This window comes from Calcarisporiella thermophila (genome assembly GCF_041956535.1).
Source record: "Calcarisporiella thermophila strain CBS 279.70 unplaced genomic scaffold VTP21scaffold_6, whole genome shotgun sequence".
Lineage (NCBI taxonomy): Eukaryota > Fungi > Calcarisporiellomycota > Calcarisporiellomycetes > Calcarisporiellales > Calcarisporiellaceae > Calcarisporiella > Calcarisporiella thermophila.
The window spans coordinates 308,765-327,288 of record NW_027192196.1 but is presented as its reverse complement, the minus strand read 5'-3'; the positions used below and the strand labels follow the sequence as shown (position 1 = coordinate 327,288).

General features: G+C 43.7%; 8 protein-coding genes across 8 annotated transcripts; 4 read left to right on the top strand and 4 right to left on the bottom strand.

Moving 5' to 3' along the window:
- Positions 1–139: 139 nt before the first annotated feature.
- On the bottom strand, positions 140–1,865 carry VTP21DRAFT_9841 (uncharacterized protein; the record flags this gene model as incomplete). The annotated part of the gene is made up of 4 exons (XM_069400832.1): positions 140–468; positions 533–775; positions 839–1,170; positions 1,231–1,865. The coding sequence occupies 4 exons, from the start codon at positions 1,863–1,865 to the stop codon at positions 140–142; spliced, it is 1,539 nt and encodes a 512-aa protein (XP_069253567.1).
- Positions 1,866–2,543: 678 nt separating this feature from the next.
- VTP21DRAFT_9840 (uncharacterized protein) lies at positions 2,544–4,026 on the top strand (the record flags this gene model as incomplete). The annotated part of the gene is made up of 3 exons (XM_069400831.1): positions 2,544–2,888; positions 2,976–3,150; positions 3,221–4,026. 3 exons carry the CDS (start codon positions 2,544–2,546, stop codon positions 4,024–4,026), a joined length of 1,326 nt encoding a protein of 441 aa, XP_069253566.1.
- Positions 4,027–4,297: 271 nt separating this feature from the next.
- Positions 4,298–6,472, bottom strand: VTP21DRAFT_9839 (uncharacterized protein; the record flags this gene model as incomplete). Its single annotated transcript, XM_069400829.1, has 7 exons — positions 4,298–4,350; positions 4,440–4,881; positions 4,944–5,572; positions 5,647–5,782; positions 5,865–6,002; positions 6,070–6,163; positions 6,273–6,472. 7 exons carry the CDS (start codon positions 6,470–6,472, stop codon positions 4,298–4,300), a joined length of 1,692 nt encoding a protein of 563 aa, XP_069253565.1.
- Positions 6,473–6,627: 155 nt separating this feature from the next.
- On the top strand, positions 6,628–8,133 carry VTP21DRAFT_9838 (uncharacterized protein; the record flags this gene model as incomplete). Its single annotated transcript, XM_069400828.1, has 5 exons — positions 6,628–6,643; positions 6,738–6,846; positions 6,909–7,036; positions 7,096–7,240; positions 7,305–8,133. 5 exons carry the CDS (start codon positions 6,628–6,630, stop codon positions 8,131–8,133), a joined length of 1,227 nt encoding a protein of 408 aa, XP_069253564.1.
- A 208-nt stretch (positions 8,134–8,341) lies between these two features.
- On the bottom strand, positions 8,342–10,469 carry VTP21DRAFT_9837 (uncharacterized protein; the record flags this gene model as incomplete). The annotated part of the gene is made up of 10 exons (XM_069400827.1): positions 8,342–8,773; positions 8,830–8,956; positions 9,016–9,143; positions 9,208–9,303; positions 9,367–9,507; positions 9,569–9,756; positions 9,818–10,022; positions 10,090–10,233; positions 10,300–10,366; positions 10,444–10,469. 10 exons carry the CDS (start codon positions 10,467–10,469, stop codon positions 8,342–8,344), a joined length of 1,554 nt encoding a protein of 517 aa, XP_069253563.1.
- A 789-nt stretch (positions 10,470–11,258) lies between these two features.
- On the top strand, positions 11,259–12,069 carry VTP21DRAFT_9836 (uncharacterized protein; the record flags this gene model as incomplete). Its single annotated transcript, XM_069400826.1, has 2 exons — positions 11,259–11,486; positions 11,545–12,069. 2 exons carry the CDS (start codon positions 11,259–11,261, stop codon positions 12,067–12,069), a joined length of 753 nt encoding a protein of 250 aa, XP_069253562.1.
- A 355-nt stretch (positions 12,070–12,424) lies between these two features.
- VTP21DRAFT_9835 (uncharacterized protein) lies at positions 12,425–14,632 on the bottom strand (the record flags this gene model as incomplete). The annotated part of the gene is made up of 5 exons (XM_069400825.1): positions 12,425–13,725; positions 13,788–13,887; positions 13,953–14,331; positions 14,398–14,470; positions 14,536–14,632. The coding sequence occupies 5 exons, from the start codon at positions 14,630–14,632 to the stop codon at positions 12,425–12,427; spliced, it is 1,950 nt and encodes a 649-aa protein (XP_069253561.1).
- Positions 14,633–15,618: 986 nt separating this feature from the next.
- On the top strand, positions 15,619–18,287 carry VTP21DRAFT_9834 (uncharacterized protein; the record flags this gene model as incomplete). Its single annotated transcript, XM_069400824.1, has 3 exons — positions 15,619–16,173; positions 16,249–16,589; positions 16,658–18,287. 3 exons carry the CDS (start codon positions 15,619–15,621, stop codon positions 18,285–18,287), a joined length of 2,526 nt encoding a protein of 841 aa, XP_069253560.1.
- Positions 18,288–18,524: the final 237 nt, after the last annotated feature.

The window sequence follows — 18,524 nt, the reverse complement described above, 5'->3', positions numbered from 1 at the left end:
AATAAGTTTCAATGGAATTGCTATTTGATGATATTTCATTTTTTGGAGGTTGGTATTACTCCAGCAAAGATTTCAATGGAAAACCATCATAAAAAACCGCTTTTATATGATACATTATTAAGTAACTCCTTCCAATTGATTAGATTTCGCTGAGAACAGCAGGCTCATTTTTCACTTCCTTGGTTATACCAGCGGTCTTCTCGAGAGATACCCCTTTGGTTTCTGGAATAAGGAAGAAAGTGAAGAGGAAGAGCAGCATATTCGTCACAGCGAATACGACAAATGTGTAGTCTCCTAGAGCGCTTTTAAGAGTTGGGAACACGAGACCAACGATAAAGTTACAAAACCAGTTAATCCCCATTGCAAGGGAAGAAGCAGCTCCAACTGCATAAGTCGGGAACAACTCAGCTACAATCAGCCAAGGGACAGTTCCAAGGCCAATTGCAAAAGATGCGACAAACAACATAACTATGAATATGGATGAGTTAACGATTCGTTCTGATCCGTAGAAATGTTTTCTAGAGTGTCCTACCCGATACAACCACAAGGGCATCGATTTTGAGAACGGAAGCAATGACCATTAAAGTGCTCATGACTGACATGCCACAAGTTGATGTAAGTAAAAGCATTCTCCTCCCAGCACGATCAATCAGGTAGGATGAGATAAGGGTCATCACGAGGTTCAAACATCCTATCCCCACGGTGACGCTGGGCGCTGCACTGCCGAATGATTTGTCAAAAATAGAGGTCGAAAAGTACATCACCCCATTGATGCCTGATAAATACAAATTCTCAGTTAGACAGAATTTCAATCTATATATTGCTTATGTAGAGGTACCTGATATCTGTGAGCCTCCATGAACTACCATTACCAACAAGGCAGTTTTGACCAGAGCAGGATTGGATAATAATTCAAAGACATTGAGTGTCTTTTGGGCATTGTATGACACATGTTTGCCCTCCTTTTCACCTCCTTCTTTATCCTGTTGTTGAGCGTTTACCATTTCACTGAATTCTTCCGTGATATCATACCCTTTCCTCAACCGCTTCAGGGCCTGCATAGCTTCGTCGATGCGATTTTTGGAGATAAGCCAGCGGGGAGAGCGGACGCAGAGTGGAAGTAGTAAAAGCTGGAAAAGGGAACCGACCACGGTAATGGAGAAGAGCCATCTAGTCAAATTTGCGAATTAGCATTGTATATATCATTTGAATCTTTTCTCTTCCTATTACCTCCACCCTGAAACTGAGGAAGATAGAGATAGGCCAAGTGCTTGCGAGATCAAAATACCCGTCACCAGCATTAGCTGCAACACAGTTCCTATAGCCCCACGGTATTTAATTGTTGATATTTCTGCGCAATACATGCTGACAACCACACATGCGAAACCAGAGCCTACCCCCGTCAAGAACCTTCCGATAGTGAATTGCACGATATGCGGAGAGGTTGAAATCAGTACTCCACCAACGATGAAGAAGAAGTTGTTGCAAAGGAGAGCATCCCTTCTTCCGATTTTGTTGGCTATAAAACCAGCAAGTAGTCCTCCGGGCAAACCACCCAGAGCATAGAGGCCGACCGCTACGCCCCACGTCCAATCATTCATGGGAAGGCATGCCGGAAGAGTCCCAGAATAGGCCTCCTGGATATCAAGTGAGCAGGCTCTGATGGACTTTTCAGGGATATTGGGGACACCTGTTGAGAACCCTGCATTAAATGCGGCAATGGCAGCGAATATGGCACACATAAATATGTACGGCTGTAAAGTAAGCTGCCGTGAATCCGGAAGGGATACCATGGAGGCCTCTTTTTCTTTACTAGCCACTATGACATTGTTTGGAGTTGCTACAGCGGCAGGCGTGTCAGTCATGTATGAGTCGGCTCTGGCTCTATTATTAGCGCGGTAAAAGGAGATCGGGAGTAAATTTGGAGGGGAAAACGAAGAAAGAACGCAGCGAGGAGGTGGTTGAACACTATGGTTTAAAAAGGCCAAGATTTTCTTTTAATGTCCGATGGTAAATATTCCGTACATTTTCTTTTCATTCCGATCTTCTTCGCCCAATTTCCCCCAAACATTGTATAGCGTCTAAATGCTCACTGCTCCTCCAGTATATTTAGAAATGGCAGTGTTTTGCGAAGTGCAGAAAAATGCTATATAAATCTCGGAAAAACTATAACTCGGCAGATCCATTAACTCTGTGGAGAGCACGCTTATTCTTCGAATATAATGTGCCTTATTATAATTGATCATATTATACAGGGTCATCTGCTTGCGAGATTCTATAGTGTACTTAAGGTGCCTCTATGTTTCATGGCTTTGCAGTCACTCCACAGAACACTCGTATTCTAATGAAATGAAGTCATTTATGGAATTATAACCTTAATTGAGGATTACGGTCACGAGATGTCACAATCTTAAGCTGAAAGAGGGGGAGATAAGAGACGCGCGTCTCTTTGAGTCAGCTTGCCTTGTTCTATTTTTCCACTGTCCAAATTACTTCTTGATTTACCCCCTCACCCCAATTCCAACCTCATCTGAATACCCCTTATGAAACCTTTGCTTTTTGGACTTTTGGCTGCGACAGCCGCCTCGGCATGGCCCATTTTTTCCATCCCGCTGCAAGAGCCCCTTGCGCCGCTGGTCTCCTCTGAGACCGCCGAAGTCGTCAGAGATGGCTACATAGTGGTTCTCAAGGATAATATCGAGCAGCACCGTGTGCAGGCGCATCACGATTGGGTGAAGCGCATGCACGAAGATGACCCATTATCCAGAGTGCTCTCTGATCCAGGAGTCGCAGCTGGCATTAAGCATACTTACGCACTGGACAATTTTGTAGGATATGCGGGCCATTTTTCTGAGCTCACTGTGGACAAGATTAGGCGGAACGAAGATGTAATGAAGATTTTCAGATATACCTGTGATTTCCACCGCGCTTTTCCTCTGTTCTGCTTATTAATGCGAAATTTTCTCCTCATGTAGGTGGCCTATGTCGAACGCGATTCTATCGTGTATGCCAGTGAAATCCAGCGCAACGCCCCTTGGGGATTGTCGCGCATCTCGCACCGGCCCACGCTCACCTTCCGTACCTACAACAAGTATATTTACGACTCTAACGCCGCTGGAGAGAATATTACAGTCTATGTAATCGACACGGGTACGGAGTAGCGTGCTAATCTTTATCCTGATTTTTCCTGTAATTGATTTTAATATTTTATGTTTAATAGGAGTCAACGTAAATCATGTTGATTTTGAAGGCCGTGCTCGATGGGGAGTGACTATTCCGAGTAACGACGAAGATGTGGATGGAAACGGCCATGGAACTCATGTTGCAGGTACTATTGCTGGATCGAGATACGGAGTCTCGAAAAAGTCCAAGGTGGTCGCCGTGAAAGTGCTTCGTTCCAACGGCTCTGGAACCATGAGCGATGTGATTGCCGGCGTGGCGTGGGCTGCTAAAAAACATAAACAGGAGGCTCTCGATGCGCGCCGAAATAACAAGCGTCATCGCGGATCGGTTGCCAACATGTCTTTGGGCGGTGGTTCAAGTAGAGCTCTAGATTCAGCGGTAAACTCAGCTGTGGATGCTGGGGTGTTCTTTGCCGTCGCTGCTGGAAATGACAACTCGGATGCATGCAGATACAGTCCTGCTGCGGCAGAAAAAGCCATCACCGTTGCCGCATCCACCATTGAGGACGAACGCGCTTGGTTCAGTAACTATGGAAAATGCGTCGATGTATTTGCTCCTGGAAAGGACATCACCTCGGCCTGGATTGGATCACGTGTTGCGACCAACACTATTTCAGGAACCTCGATGGCAAGCCCACACGTGGCGGGATTGATCGCATACTTCTTGTCGGCACAGGCTGAGAATTCAACGGAGCTTTTCACCCCCAAGACAATGAGGGAGTACCTGCAGAAAATCTCAACCAAGAATGTACTCGAAGAAGTCCCTCAGGACACTTACAACTACCTCATCTTTAATGATGCGCCTGAGTCTTTCTATGGCTTCGACTATCCTTACCACTATTGAGCCTTCCGAAGTAGACGCGAATTTTTTTTTTCAAGTTTTTCAACCAGTATAATAACAAATATATCTAAAGCTTGTATTCTCACTTGATTCTCTGCTTGAAAGAGAGATATTTCTTGTGCACTCTAGGTAGAGATTTATATAACAGTCTTTTATCTTTATGTATGTACTTTTCTTTTGTTTGCTATAATTCGAATATAACATTTGACTGCCCTTCTATTCATGGTGACATATCTTTACGGTGCATTAGAATAATATACAAGGAGATTAACAATCAATCCAAAAACGTTCCCATAAACACATACGAACACACTTTCCGCATATCCTCTGCATCAAGGTTAGCCCAAATGAAAAAAAAAGGTTACATTATATTTAACGTAAAGAGAAATAAAATTGGTACGGGGGGTTCAACTTACCTTCTACATCCACTAGTGAGGCATCCTTTCTCGGCACCACGATATACACCTCTCTATCTTCTGTCCTCCTTCCAGCCACGTAGAAACTCGAGCTTGTTCTAACATATACCTCATTCAAATCTCCGTACACTTCCAAATCAGCTTTAACCCGGTTAATACAGCTAACCATCTCTGCATTGACAGTTCCATGTTTGGATCCACCTATGGAGGAGCGGATCCCTAGATTGATGCGATTGAAGAGGATGTATCGATATTCACGATCAGGCTTTGCACACATTTTTCGCACACGCTCACTATCCTCTGTGGTTGCCGCGACAATATCAAGTAACCGTGGTCCAAGGTATGAATCTAACCGGTGGTAAAATTCGGGGCTGGAGAGCTGCTCACTAGCACCAGATGCGCCACAAGGTATAAGGAAAGCCAGCGTCACTTGCGATTTAAACTATGGTTTGATGTCCATTAATCTTTCAAGAAATTTCAAACAACACGTGCTCCTGTATTTACCCCATAAACGATTAAGAAATGTTCCATTTCATTGTTGACTTTTGTGCCAAACCCCCCAGTCAATGCTTCTGTCTCGTCTATCTCTCCAGCTAGGTATACTCTAGTCAGTCCGATTTTTTTCTTTCGGGCGTCCATAACCTTGGGTCCCACCAGGTAATACCCGTGTCTTTCGGGTGGCGACTCGGAGGGTATTAGTGGGTCCGCCAATGAGGAAGTTACGGCGGGTGGAGCAGAATCCGGTTTTACGGGGGGATTTAATGTGGGAGGTGCGGGTGAAGATTCAGGTGTAGGAGAAGAAGAGGAAGATGAGAGTGCAGGCGCTGAATACCAATATGACCCAAAAAGATTTGAGCTTGAGAAGGTTTTCGTAATGCTTCTTAGGGTCGAGACCTGGGAGGTTTTCTTCGAACGTTGCGCGGTCTCTTGCTTTCTTCTTTCACATGTAAGTTCAGTAACGTGATGCCAGAGATTACGCGAGTCGCACACATCCTTAAGCCCACTAAAGACCAGTGCATCATCCGCTGATAGCACCATGAAGGTAGAGAACATAGCAAATTCGCGTTGAAGATCGTCAAATAGTAGAGAGAGCAAGTTGTGGGTGTTGCGCGAAAGTGGTTGATAAAAAATGCCTTGTTAAACAAAAAAGGGGGAAGGGGACAGGGTTAGATTCTATTTTCTACTCCAATGTTATACCGATCCTTACCATCTAATGCAGTATGTGTATCAAGGGAATCAAAATCCCACTTCCATATCCATTCACCAAAGAAATCCTCAAGTCGGTGTTGTAGATGTTTTATAGATTGTTTCCGTATAGTAGACTCAAAGCTTCCATTGAAAAGCTAATGGAATTTCATATGCATATAAAAAAAAAGGATTTTGTTAATCATACTGGGTTGTATAAGAGATATTTGGCGGATTTACCTTATAAATTTGGTATGCCTGTTCCAGTGCTGCTCTAATGGTCACATCTTGAAGTTCATGATCTAGGTATTCAATGTTCACTTTAGGTTTTCCGCTGCTGTCCTTTCCTTGCTTTTTCATCTGACCGAGCTCGATGCACTGAATTTCGAAATAATAAGAGTCAGATGCGATAGAAGTTACATTTTCCATAATTTCCCGAAAATACCATGTGTATCCAAAAGCCAGGCTCAGCTTCCAAGAATACCAGTCTGTTCTTTTGAGTGTGAACATTCTCACATGGCTTGTTTTGAGAGAACACTCTGTAATAATAAAGCGGTTGAGTTAATGAATTAGTAGCGAATATCGGTATATCTAAGCGAAGGACAGAGCATAATAGTTCGACTAGTAAGTATAATTGGAAATGCGTACCGTGTGAAATTGACGAGGGCCTGTGCAAGTCCGACCTGCTTAAGTTTCGCGTCGAGAGGAACAGCCTTGCGGGCAGCGTAGTAGAGAAGCTGGTCCTTGCTCGTTTCTTCAGAGGTGCCTAAAGTAGGATTGTAGATGCAGAAATAAGAGAGGGATGGTGGTGTGCGATCCTTATCGTTTTCCCGCGATCGTATATCCATTGTTTGAAAACGGAAATCAATTAATGTGGTTAGTACGTGGAGGGATATATGAATGAAAAGTAGAGATTTTTGACTGCGTCGTCTGGATCCAAAAATCGAGGTTATCAAATATCTGCTTTTACGTTACTATAGCATAATAAATATAATTAATCGCAATGAACGCAGACGAAGGTACATCGCTGCCCATATAATCTTCTATTTGTTAACATGCTAATCCCAATATGCTGATTAAATTTTCTCGTCTTCTTCGTTAATTCTTTTATAGATGCATTGATTCGCAACCGCCTAGTTGTTAAAGAGCTCCAATTAAGACGGTTAATTAATCGATACTTAGAATGGACAGCAAAACTTCCGGAAAAATCGCTACAAGAGGCGTAAATACCTTGATTTTTTTCTAATATTTAACTTACCTAAATCTAATTCATGTTATTTTTAGAGAAAATGATTATCAGATGCTTCTAGCCGAGATCTCTCAGTATGAACTAAATATGCTCCGTAATCAATTAGTCGAGGATATGGCAGAGGATGAATCTAATTATTATTTAAGTGAATATGAAAGACTAGGTATGCTTGAGACTACCTTTTATTTTAGAGTTGAAGCTAATCAATAGGCTGTTCATTAGAGAATGAGATTGCAAACACTCAAAAGGAAATCAAAGGATTAAGATCAGAGTTCGCTTCAGTGTTACAAGATCGACAGCGTCAGATGGAGTACGATGTTCTTACTATGAAGCTTAACAAACTGCCCACCCGGGAGAGCTCACAAGAGTAAATTTTTCTCTTGGATTTTATATTTTGACTCGGTTATCTTACATCTAATACTTCACTTCAGGACCATTAAAAAGCTGAAATTAGACATTGAGCTTCTCGAAGAGGAAAAGCGAGCCCACGAAGCTACTTTTGAGAGACGGGTGAAGCAATTCCAAGCGCTTATTACGGCCATATACGAACTTCGTGAGACAATTCGAGAGGAGCGCGAGGGAACCGCGCTAAATTCTCTCGCACCCTTTGCTTCACCAGCCCCTGAACCAGGAACCCCTAATATATCTGCAGCTAGATTGCATCATAGGGTAGAGGAGATTCGCGCCGAGGCCACAGAAGGAGAAGAAGGGGAGAGCGAGCGAAGCTCTCCAAGTGAGAGCCCGAGACTATCACCAATGGAGGATCATCAGAATGAAGAGAACAGAGCTGGTGCTGCCCAGAGTGAGAACGAAGAGGAATCACGAGAGGTGGTGATGGAGGATGCTGATTCAAGGAATAGAAGTGGAAATAGAGATACTCTGCAGGAGGAGGGGGAGAAGGAGGGGGAGAAGGAAGAGGAGGAGGAAGAGGAGGAGGAAGAGGAGGGATTTGTACAGGAGAATGGCCCTATCGCTCCAAGAAGAGGCACCCCAGCTTCTTCATCCTCAGCTTCTCGTGCTCTAGTTACCAATGCTCTCCGAGATGGCTCGAGTAGTGTTCCTGCATCCACCCCTGCTTCACAACAGCCATCACCCCTTCCATTTACCGGATTTCCATCCCCGAAAATATCGGTTGCCGACACATCGAGATCTCAGAGTGAAATACGAGATGACGAGGACATGGTGATGGGCCTAGGGGTGGAGATGGAGAGGCAGCCTAGCAGGGAGGAGGGGGAGGCGAGGGATAGCGATGAGGATTAAAGGGAAAGTGAGAGGTTACTTAATGGGTTATCGATTCTCGTGTAAATATATGCTTTAGTTTCCCCTAAATGTTTAAGGAGGATATAAAATAATCTGATAGAGCCCGTTATTCTCAAACTACTTCCACAAGAAGCAAAAGAAAAAAAAATACATTCCCATTTCTAACTTTATTGGATATTAGCGGAAAGAAGATAGAAATTATATTATTTTAAGCCTTAAACAAAGATAAAATTCCATCGTCTAAATACACCGCAGCTATATTCGAGAATGTGTGCGATGTTATGCCGATAATTTCACCATCTCCGCATTTGAATTCGCACATCAACACCCCAGTTTTTAGATTAAAGCAATACATATTTCGATCCTCTGCCACACAGTATACGATGTCCCCTTGTGGAGAGAGTGCACATCCTACGAAGTTCGCCCCTACCTCCTTACCATGCGTATAAGTCTTGAGGACTTGCCCACGCATTGTCATAAGAAAGAGATTAGGGGATTTACAGCAAACAAGAACTTGATCCAAATTGTTCGGGAGGGGGACAATAGAGTTGATGGTGTGTCCTCCAACCCCTGCGATTGTACCAATGCCTTCCTGAGGAGTGATGGTAAACAAGCATTCTGTAGATTTGCTATCCCAAATCTAGAAATAATTTAAGCATTCAGTTAATTAAATAAAAAGCTACTGATCAGGAATACCTTAGTGGTTCCATCACTACTTGCACTGATAACACGAGTCATGTCCAAGGAAAAAACCGCATTATTTACAAATGAAGAGTGCCCTCGAAATTCTTTTAAAGTTTTCCCTGATTTTAATCCGTGCAATCTAAGTAAAATTACAGATTAACATCATTGCAAGCCTGGCTTTTTAAAAGGCCCGATTACCGTATTGTGTGATCGTAACTAGCGCTTAATATTTGGTTCCCGTCCTTTGAAAAGCAAACGGAAGTCACTCCCTGACTATGGGCGGGGGAAAACCGCCGAATGCACTGACCCGTTTGAATTTTCCACACCTAAACAGAAAAAGAGGTTTACTCCACATCTACATCCAATTGAGCTAAAAATGTACTCCTATACCTTAATTTTACCATCCTGTGCACCTGATGCCAGCATTTCGCTATCTTGACTGAAATTCAAGCAGAGTACGGCTGAATCCATTATCATCAGATTTTCCTACATATGTTGGTTACCACTTATTCGTCACACTAAACATTGAGAAACGATGTATGGACTTACCTCGGCTTGGTATTTGAGGTCCTTTCGTAATTTCCCCGTGAGATAATTCCATACCTCTATGAATCCATCAATGCTACCGGTAACAAGATATTGTCCATCGGGTGAGAAAATAGCACTTTCTGGGTGCTGTTTTTTCGAAAACTGTTCCAGCAGTATATATGTTAGCATTTAATAGAGAATGTGATGAATGCAATAGGCTCACTCGAATGGTCTTGTATAAATGGTTTGGTGGAGCATCTTCTTCCGAGCGACTAATGTGAGCTGCACCACGAAATAAATCATATTCGGCATCCGGTGGGATTAAGCCTTGTTGCTGCTGCCATTTAATTGCCTGGCCAAGTAAGGTCAAGAGCCGGGCGGGTGGGGCAACGGTCACCTCATGTGATAATGCTATGTGAAACTACATATGATGTCTGGTAGGTATATCCCTTTTGATTTTCTAGAGGCATACCTTGCGCAATAATTTGTCGCCGCTTTTCTTTCGTCATACCCTCTGAATAAGCATCTTTATGATCGAAAGTAACCCGAGACAACAAATGTTCCAAATGCAAATACCGATCCTGGAATTGGTCTCGTAAAATCTGCATAGGCTCAGTTTGCCTTAATAAGCTCCGTGCGGCTCCGATTTCACGCATTTCAATCAATTCTATTACGATCTAAAATTCAACAGGAGATATCAGATGCAATAGACTTGCTTCTCATAAGGAAACAAATACACATTACTTGTTCATAGAGATCAATTAGTTTTCGTTGTGGGAGATTAAGCTGCGAAACGGTACGCAAGACAACATCCCAACGTCCACTGATAACATCGTCTTTAAAGCCTTCTGAGCTATCGACCGTATTCAAGGAAATTGTAGATTCCTCCTGGTAGTAGTGCAAAGTTAAATAAAATGAACCCACAACCATTTTTTTGAGCAGTTAAAATATTACTTGGAGAGTGGCAAGTGTACGATGAAGATTGTTCTCCTTCAGAAATTGTTCGATTAGTCGAATCACACTACACAATATTTGCCAATGTCATTCGTAAAATATTGTTCGAGAAGACAGTGTGAAAGATATTAATCTGATATTTACTCTGCGGCCTCTATTTCGAGCGACATTTGGTCACCGGCCCTTCTCCTACTATTTAATACTCGAAGACAATTACCGAGTTATTAAGTCGAGCTACTTTTTAGTTCTCTGTGGGTGGCTTGAAGAAATTTGCAGTCACAATATATATTTCGTACCTATTAAGTTCAACAACTAATAAAGGTGTTGGGCATGAGGGCTGCATTCACTCCTCCTAGCGGTTTGTTTCTGTGTCGAAAGAGGGCCGCGAGTGTCCCCAAATATTTTTACTCCACTTTTAAACTAGAAAATAGAAATGAGCAGGAAAGCATCAAACTGCATTTTATGAATAGAATGCCAGTTTTCTTAACCCTTTTTTAACTCTTACATTTTCTAGACTGTAGAGTGCTACATCTCAAAGGCTAGAAACCCTTATCTAAACCTAGCATTCGAAGAATGGTATAGTAATTTTCTGCGCTCATTTTTTTCGTGAAAGCTTGGCTAGACCCATTTTTATCAAGGCTCTTTCGCCATACAGATCCTAGCAAGTATATTTTGTTTTTATGGCGCAATAGTTCATGTGTAGTAATTGGCAGAAACCAGGTTAGTTTTATCAGTACTTATTTTCTTATTCCATAGTATATATATAATATTTCTATGTCAGAATCCCTTTAAAGAATGCAATCTTAGCGCCTTGCGTAAAGATAACATTCCGTTGGTTCGACGCCGTAGCGGAGGGGGGACAGTCTTTCACGTAAATGCTGGATATAATTCTCCCACGCTTGTTCTATCTATTAACTTGCGGATTTAAGGATATCGGGAATAGCAATTATAGCGTAATTATGCCCCGAGATGCCTTTGACCGCCGCAGTAATGCGCAACTTGTCGCCAGGGCATTAGAACACCTAGACATCCCGGCATACGTCAATGAGCGTCACGATATTGCGGTGGAGGGGTACAAAGTATCTGGATCGGCATATAAACTTATCAATAAACGAGCCTATCACCATGGCACCATGCTAATAGACACAGATTTAGAAGCACTGAGAAAATACCTTAGAAACGATAAAGTAAGAGAGTGCTAGTGAAGCTAAGTAGAACCATTTATTAATATGAGTCCCGTTATAGACAAAATTGATATCTAAAGGGGTCGCATCGGTTCGATCTCCAGTCGCCAATCTTCGCGATTTCTCATGGACAGTTGACCACCCATCCTTTTGTGAAGCCGTCACTGATCTCTTCATCAACAAATACAATTTTAATGATGCTGCAATTGAACCAACGATGGTCGATGAAGCCAGCGCTCTTAGCATTTCTGAGGTCAAGCGCGTCAAAGAAGAACTCGAGACCTGGAATTGGATCTATGGACAGACTCCTGAATTCACATACGAGTTCGAACACACGTTTGAATGGGGAAACGTGCAAGGGAAAATTAAATCACGACATGCTCTTATTAACGAGATAGAGTTGAAGACGGACTCTTCTTGGGCGAGACTGATAGGGACAATGGAAGATGCTCTAATAGGATGCCAGTTTGATATGAATGGCATCAGCCAAGCAATGCGGAAATTGGCCGAGTTTGGTCCTATATCGCGAGAGGAAGAGATTGTAGTTCATCAAGTGTGGGATTGGCTTAAAGAATCTGTAGTTTGAGTCTGGCTATTTTAAACAATTGATTAAAATCATTTGGATATCACTCTATACCGATTAAGCCTTGGCTTGATGGAGCTAAAAGTTTAAATCTTCAAATGCTTCTTAATCAACTTGCAAGAGCATTTCTAAAATTGTCGGATTAATTTTAAGCTAAATTAAAAGAACGTGCGATCTACATCAACTATGGTACAATTGGGAACCAAAGATATAAAATAAAATAAAAAAAAAATAAAACGAAAAAAGCAAAATGAAGAAATTTAGTATCAGTGCCGCTCCATCCAACTTGGAAGTAGTGGATATTGATTAGCAGAAAAACAAGAATAGAAAGCCGAGCCCTCGAGGGGGTGGGTGAACCTCACTCCTCGAATAATTTCTGTTCACTACTGGCATGTTCACTAGGAGTCTCTGTGCTTTTGCCCTCAGCTACCTGTTTTGCATACCTCAGGCCGCATGCATTGCAGAGAGTCTTTGGGCCGAGAGGTCCTCTTCGCCACTCTGGAGAGTCAGTTCGATGGCACTGTGAACATATGAGATTCTGTTGCTGCATCTGCGATTTTTTCCGCTTGCGCTGTCCATTTTTACCATTGTGTCCGGTGGTTAGAGAATAGGATTCGATTTGTTCGCGCAGCTTCTTATTAGCCACCTGCAATTGGTGAATTTCATACTGCCAGCTTGTGCTGCGTACCAGTTCGAGCTCGTCAAAGATGTTGTCCTTGGTCTGGTGCTCGACTTCTATCGGTGAAGATGTCACTAACGAAGAGGAAGAATCCACGCTCATTGCTTCTGCGAAATCGGGAGTGTGAATAGAGAGGATTGCTTCTGATCCAACCTCCTTAATTTGACTTAGAAGGAAGAGCACATTCCCGTTGGCGTCTACTTGTCCCGGATAGAATACCGATTCGACCTCGATGTATTGACCCTTTTTTGTTTGAATGTAGTGCTGTATGGGCTCAGTTATGCCTTTGCTAGCACGGTTCAAGGCCCGTGTTAATTTCGTTGCCTGGTCGGCTCGAACAAGCTGATAGAGGGACATGCCAATAAGCTCGCTGGGAGTAAAACCAAGGAGTTGAGAACTAGAACTGCTCGTAAACATCCACAAGCCTTCCAACGTGAGTTTTGACCAGAGTTCATTCAGCACCATTCCTCCCGCTGCCTGCAACTTTTTCCGAGTCAGAGAGAAAACGGGGCGCTCTCGCGCCACTAGAGCAAAGCATTTTTTCACCTTTCCAGGGTCCATATACAACTTCCCGTAGCATTCCAGCCACATATATCCGGAGTGCTTGCGCATGATACGATAGAGCAGGTTAACTCCATTGGAGTGGTTGGAATTATCCTTTAGCTCGCGCATTAATGGGACAATGTCGCTTGGATGGCACAATGAACTTAAACTCCGCCCGACAATCTCTTCCGGCTCATACTCTAGCACTTCGCGCACGCTCGGGGAACAATACAGGAACACGCCCCTAAGTGACAATACATGTATAAAGTCTGCCGACTGGCCAAGCAGCATTTTGTACCAGAGTTCTTTTGTTGTCTCTATGTCATCAGGGAGAGGGGATCCAAGCAGTTTAAGTGCTTCCTCAGATGCAGGGAGCGCGGGATTAGTTGTTTGATCACGGAAAAAATCATCCCCTAGGTCGGCGCCTGTAAAGAATGCTATCAAACGGGAAAGAGAGATGAAATGACAAATGTGTTCAGTTCATTATGTACGGACTCACATCCAGGGATATACGCCGGGATATCGATGAGCTGATAGTTGACTGAGTAGGTACCGTCTTTCATACGTTCCAATATGGCATTGGGCTGCTCGACCAAGTCCTATCCGGAGAAAATACTTATGTTATACACGGTTCGTATTGTCCTGGAGCAATGAAAATATGTACCACTTGCAATCCAACAAAGAAAGCAATCTCATCACTATCCCAAGTGATAGGGATAATTGAAACCAGATTCATGAAGGGCTGTCCAGACTTGCGGTAGTTAATCAGGGGTGCCTGGCATTCTTTGCCCGAGAGAAGTCCATTTTTGAGATGAAACACGGATGAGTTGTCAGTATATCGTCGGCGGGACCCGAGTGTGACGTGGCCGTCTGGAGCTTGTAGGAAGCGACAGTTGCGCCCTAAAATTTCCTTGTAAGAGTACCCGGTCAATCTCTCAAAGTTCGGGGACATGTATACTATAGGGAAATCGTATTTGCGAGCATCCACTACAAGGAAAGAGCATGAGAAATCGATGGGGCCTATGTTTATCTGTGGATTTGGCCTTTCAAGTCGGGGGTAAATAACTGAAAAGGGTAGAGATAGAAATGCTTCGAGTTTGAAAACACACCTGTTAGCAAGGCGTGCGAGAACGCCGATCATATCGAAACCAGTGCTGGAATAAATTCCAGAGTATTTTGAGCCTAAAAATTTAATATCTTTGAGAATTAAATTCATTGGTTCATTAAAATGTCAGGATATCACATACTGGCTGGGGGTGGAACTGGGCCGAAAGGAGTCGCCTTTGGGAGATTATCCGAAGTCTCATCAGGAGTTGGGTTCATAGTACCAAGGAATTTGTCCATAATAAGATTAATGGTATGAGAACAAGTAGCAAGAGACGCCGTCGAATAAAAAGCTAATGAAATGTATTGTAAAGTGTATGGACGGAAAACCTGGTTAGGTGTCTGTCCTAATAAACTTTATCGAGACATCAGATCAACTGCAAATAGACAATGGAATTGCTCTATGTACTGGGTTATAATGTGATCTGCATCAATTAAAGAAGATGGTTATAGTGTGCTCAAGCAGTGGGGAAAGATTCTACTAACCCTTGCGTAGATATCTATTATCAGGTTTTGCAAGATTTGGGCTGCGAAATGATGCAAATTAAAATATTGGTACAAAAAATAACGGATTGGGAGGTTAGATATTGCGGTAAAGAAAAGGGGAGCCCAATAAATTAGATAGCAGCTCGACGCACTCATTCAAAGAGCATTTAATGCATATGGGTACGGAGGGATCGCGTAAAGCCAAGAGCTTAAATATGCGGAAAAAAAAGGGAAACAGCCGAAATGTGCGAGAAATCGAGATTTCATTGTCTGTATTTCAGCATTTCTACTGAATCGGCAATCTTGCTAGCCCAAAAAGGAGAGCTGCGTCTCCCAAGAAACGGGAGCAAATCACCACAGGGGTGCACTGTGCCACGGGTTCAGCCTGGGGGTTTGCATCGAAGTCATGGTTTTAATTTATCACTGCAGTTCTAAAAATACCGTTGCCAGGCACTGTCACTTTTGTTCTGCCCATATGACCCGAGGTCATAGATAATTACCTCTGCCCTTATAAAGCTTCTCGTCTGATTTCCTTGTATCGTTGAGCGTGACACTACTGAAATTTTCCGGCGTCCAGAATCTTGCTGCCATTTCACACTGGACCCTTCCGCCATCAAAACAAAGCAACTTTATACTTAGGGTTTTGCGTTCCAAATAGTGTTAGTGTTCCGGCCGTTCGACCACGAGTTAAAGCAACGTTAACTTTTTTTTCGCCTTCATTTTATTTAGCGATTATTCCAATGCCAACTATCCCGTTTCTTTCTCAACTTCGACCACAAAATACTTTTTCCGCGTCTATTGACAAACCTGTGCCTCCACTTCCTCCCTCAATAGACGAGCTGCCACGCCCACGGCCTCCTTCGCACCGAATACACCGGATTTCAGTGGATAATAACGAGACCTCTTTTGTTGGTGATCGTGGCAACTCCTTCATGTCGGATGTATCGCGTGCACTACCTCATATTCAGTTATCCCCCACTATAAATGCCCGATCCTCTAGCCTAATCCATTCATCACCGCGAGCCTCCCTTGATATCAGAAGCCCTGACACCAATGGCAGACCCCAAAGTTCTCGCGCCTTCATGAACACAGAAGTCGGAGTGCTTTCCCCGTCTCCTGCTGCAATGTCTTCAGTGTTAATGGGGTTTCCTTCGCAGCAAGACTCGAGCTCCGTATTGAATAGTACCTTGAGGCAAACCGATGACTTATTGATTCAATTGCAAATATCACAAGCGGCCGCAGATGCAAAGGAGTTTGCTATATTGTCCCTTGAAGAGGTTGAAGAACTGAAAAAAGTAGGAATATTATGTTTCTACGCGCTTCATTCATATAGATATTTAACTCAATACTCCTTTTCAATACAATATTAGGACCATGCCATGCTTATAGGTCGTATTGCCACCCTTACCGCCCGCTTGGCGATTGAAACTAAAATCCAGGATGCAGCAGTGGCCCTCACCAAACTGCATGCAAACCACCGCAAACTCCTAAAGCAAGCAAATGAGCAACTGGCTGCCGCAAATCGTAAAACTGAGCAGGTTGCATCGGAACTTGCGCGGCTGACTCAACGGGAAAGCGACGTGCAGAAGCAGCTTTTGCAACACATGGCGGGGGTATTAGGTTTGGGAGTGCGGCGACTGGAGGAGCAGCTAAGACAAGCTAAAGATCAGGCCACGGGAATGAACGGTTATGGAGATACGCATCAGGAAGTGTACGTAGAAATAAAAAATATCAGACACACTGAAATGATATTTACACAGCTCTCTCCACTTTGAACAGGGATATGAAGGAGAAGATTAAATATCTTAACAACCTGATCGTTCATCTCCAATCGGCTGTGTCAGATTCTGAAAAGAAAGTCACTGCACGCGACCACGAGATCGATGCACTTAAGTCACAACTCAAATCATATATGCTTAATGGAACTGTAGAATCACAGCTGGAGGAGAAAGAGCGCATCATTGCAGAGCTGCGCTCCGAATTAGAAGAGGTGGGCACAAGCCTTGATATGCTGCAGCGCTTGCAGCACCGCCAACAGGAGTGCGAAAACTGCAAAAATCTAGTAAAGGAGGGTGCAGGCCTCGAGCTGACGGACGACTGCGACAACGAAACCAGATGGAGCTGTGGCCTCCAATCGGTAACTGCAGATTCGGGCGTCGAGTTGAGTTGTTCGAATGACGCGGGCTCGCCTAACATACAGCAGCGCTTTGCTGATTTGCAAGAAGCATTTAACCATCTACAAGCTCAACTTGCGGCATCTCGAACCCACGCACAAGAGCTCGAGAATGAACTCGAGCGTAGATCTGAGAAATACTCGCCAGACAGCCTTCACTCGCTAGTGCAACAGACGCTGGTGGAGACGGGGCAGGTCTCTCAAGATCAAGAAATACGGCAGTATAAAGAGAGGATTGAAGAATTGGAGCAAGAGTTGAATGCATTCAAGCTCGAAGCGCAGAATAATATTCGACGATCGAGCGACAATTTTTCCGACTCTCTGAAAGATCGGCTGTATGAAGCAGATGAAATGCGAAGTGAACTTAGCGGGCAGCTACAGAGCACCATGACAACACTTCGTTCACTCTTCTCCGAGATCTCGACCAATATACCTGAGAAAGAGGGGCAAAACGAAGAATTCAGTTTAGAATTGTTTGCAGCAAGGGTGCGGCAACAGTTGGACGAGAAGCAATTCCTGATGGACCGTGTAATGGAACTCCAGTCGGTCGCGGAGGACTTTGCTGCTTACCGTGCGGATGTAGAACATAAGCAATCTGACAATGGAAAAGCGGAAGCAGAGCTCCGAAATGCTAGGGCACATATCGAGGATTTAGAGCAACGCATCCGGGTAGTGGAGTCTGAACGTGAGATAATTCAGTGCGCTTTGGAGCGGACTGCTGCGCAAGTGACTGAAAGAGAGGCGGCCCGGTCGTTTAGGGAAAGCTCTGGGTCAACTCAGGGTCATCAATCCGATGCCCTGAGAGAGCTCGAGACCGAAATATCTGCGCGAAATGAACAGATTAAACAATTGCGGATCGAGCGTGACGGTTTGCAGGCAGAGTTCGACTACTTGCAGAACGAATTTGAGCGCCTCACTGCCTATCTCACCTCCCGCGATGCGGAGGAACAGTCTGATATGGCTATGATCTCTTCCCTACAATCCCGTGTCGAGGAATTGGAAATGAGCCTCACAAGCGAGAAAATTCGGAATTTGAACATAACAGAAGATATGTCGACTACTTCGCTGCGACGTGAGTTCCGAAAGCTGTTGGCCGAACTCAAGGATGAGCATGCCCAAGTGCTGGAACGTGAGAGAGAACAGAAGTCGCAACTAGAAGAGCGTATTCGGGAAATGAGAAGAGAACAAGAGGTGAAGATGTGGGGTAAGGTAACTAGAGGCATCCAGACACTTTAGATTGGAAGGAATATTTATAGTCTATACTTATGGACTGGCCGATGAGATAATGTAAATAGCAATAGTATAATAGTATAATAGTTTTTCACATTAGTGTGATCTAAATGAGTAATACATTTGTATAATCTTCCATCCGTGACTTTTTCCACCCCCCTTCCCCCCCCTTAAAATAATAATAAATTTATCCCTTTCCCTAATTTCGACCTGGAACATTAGTGACTGCGCCTTGCCACCACA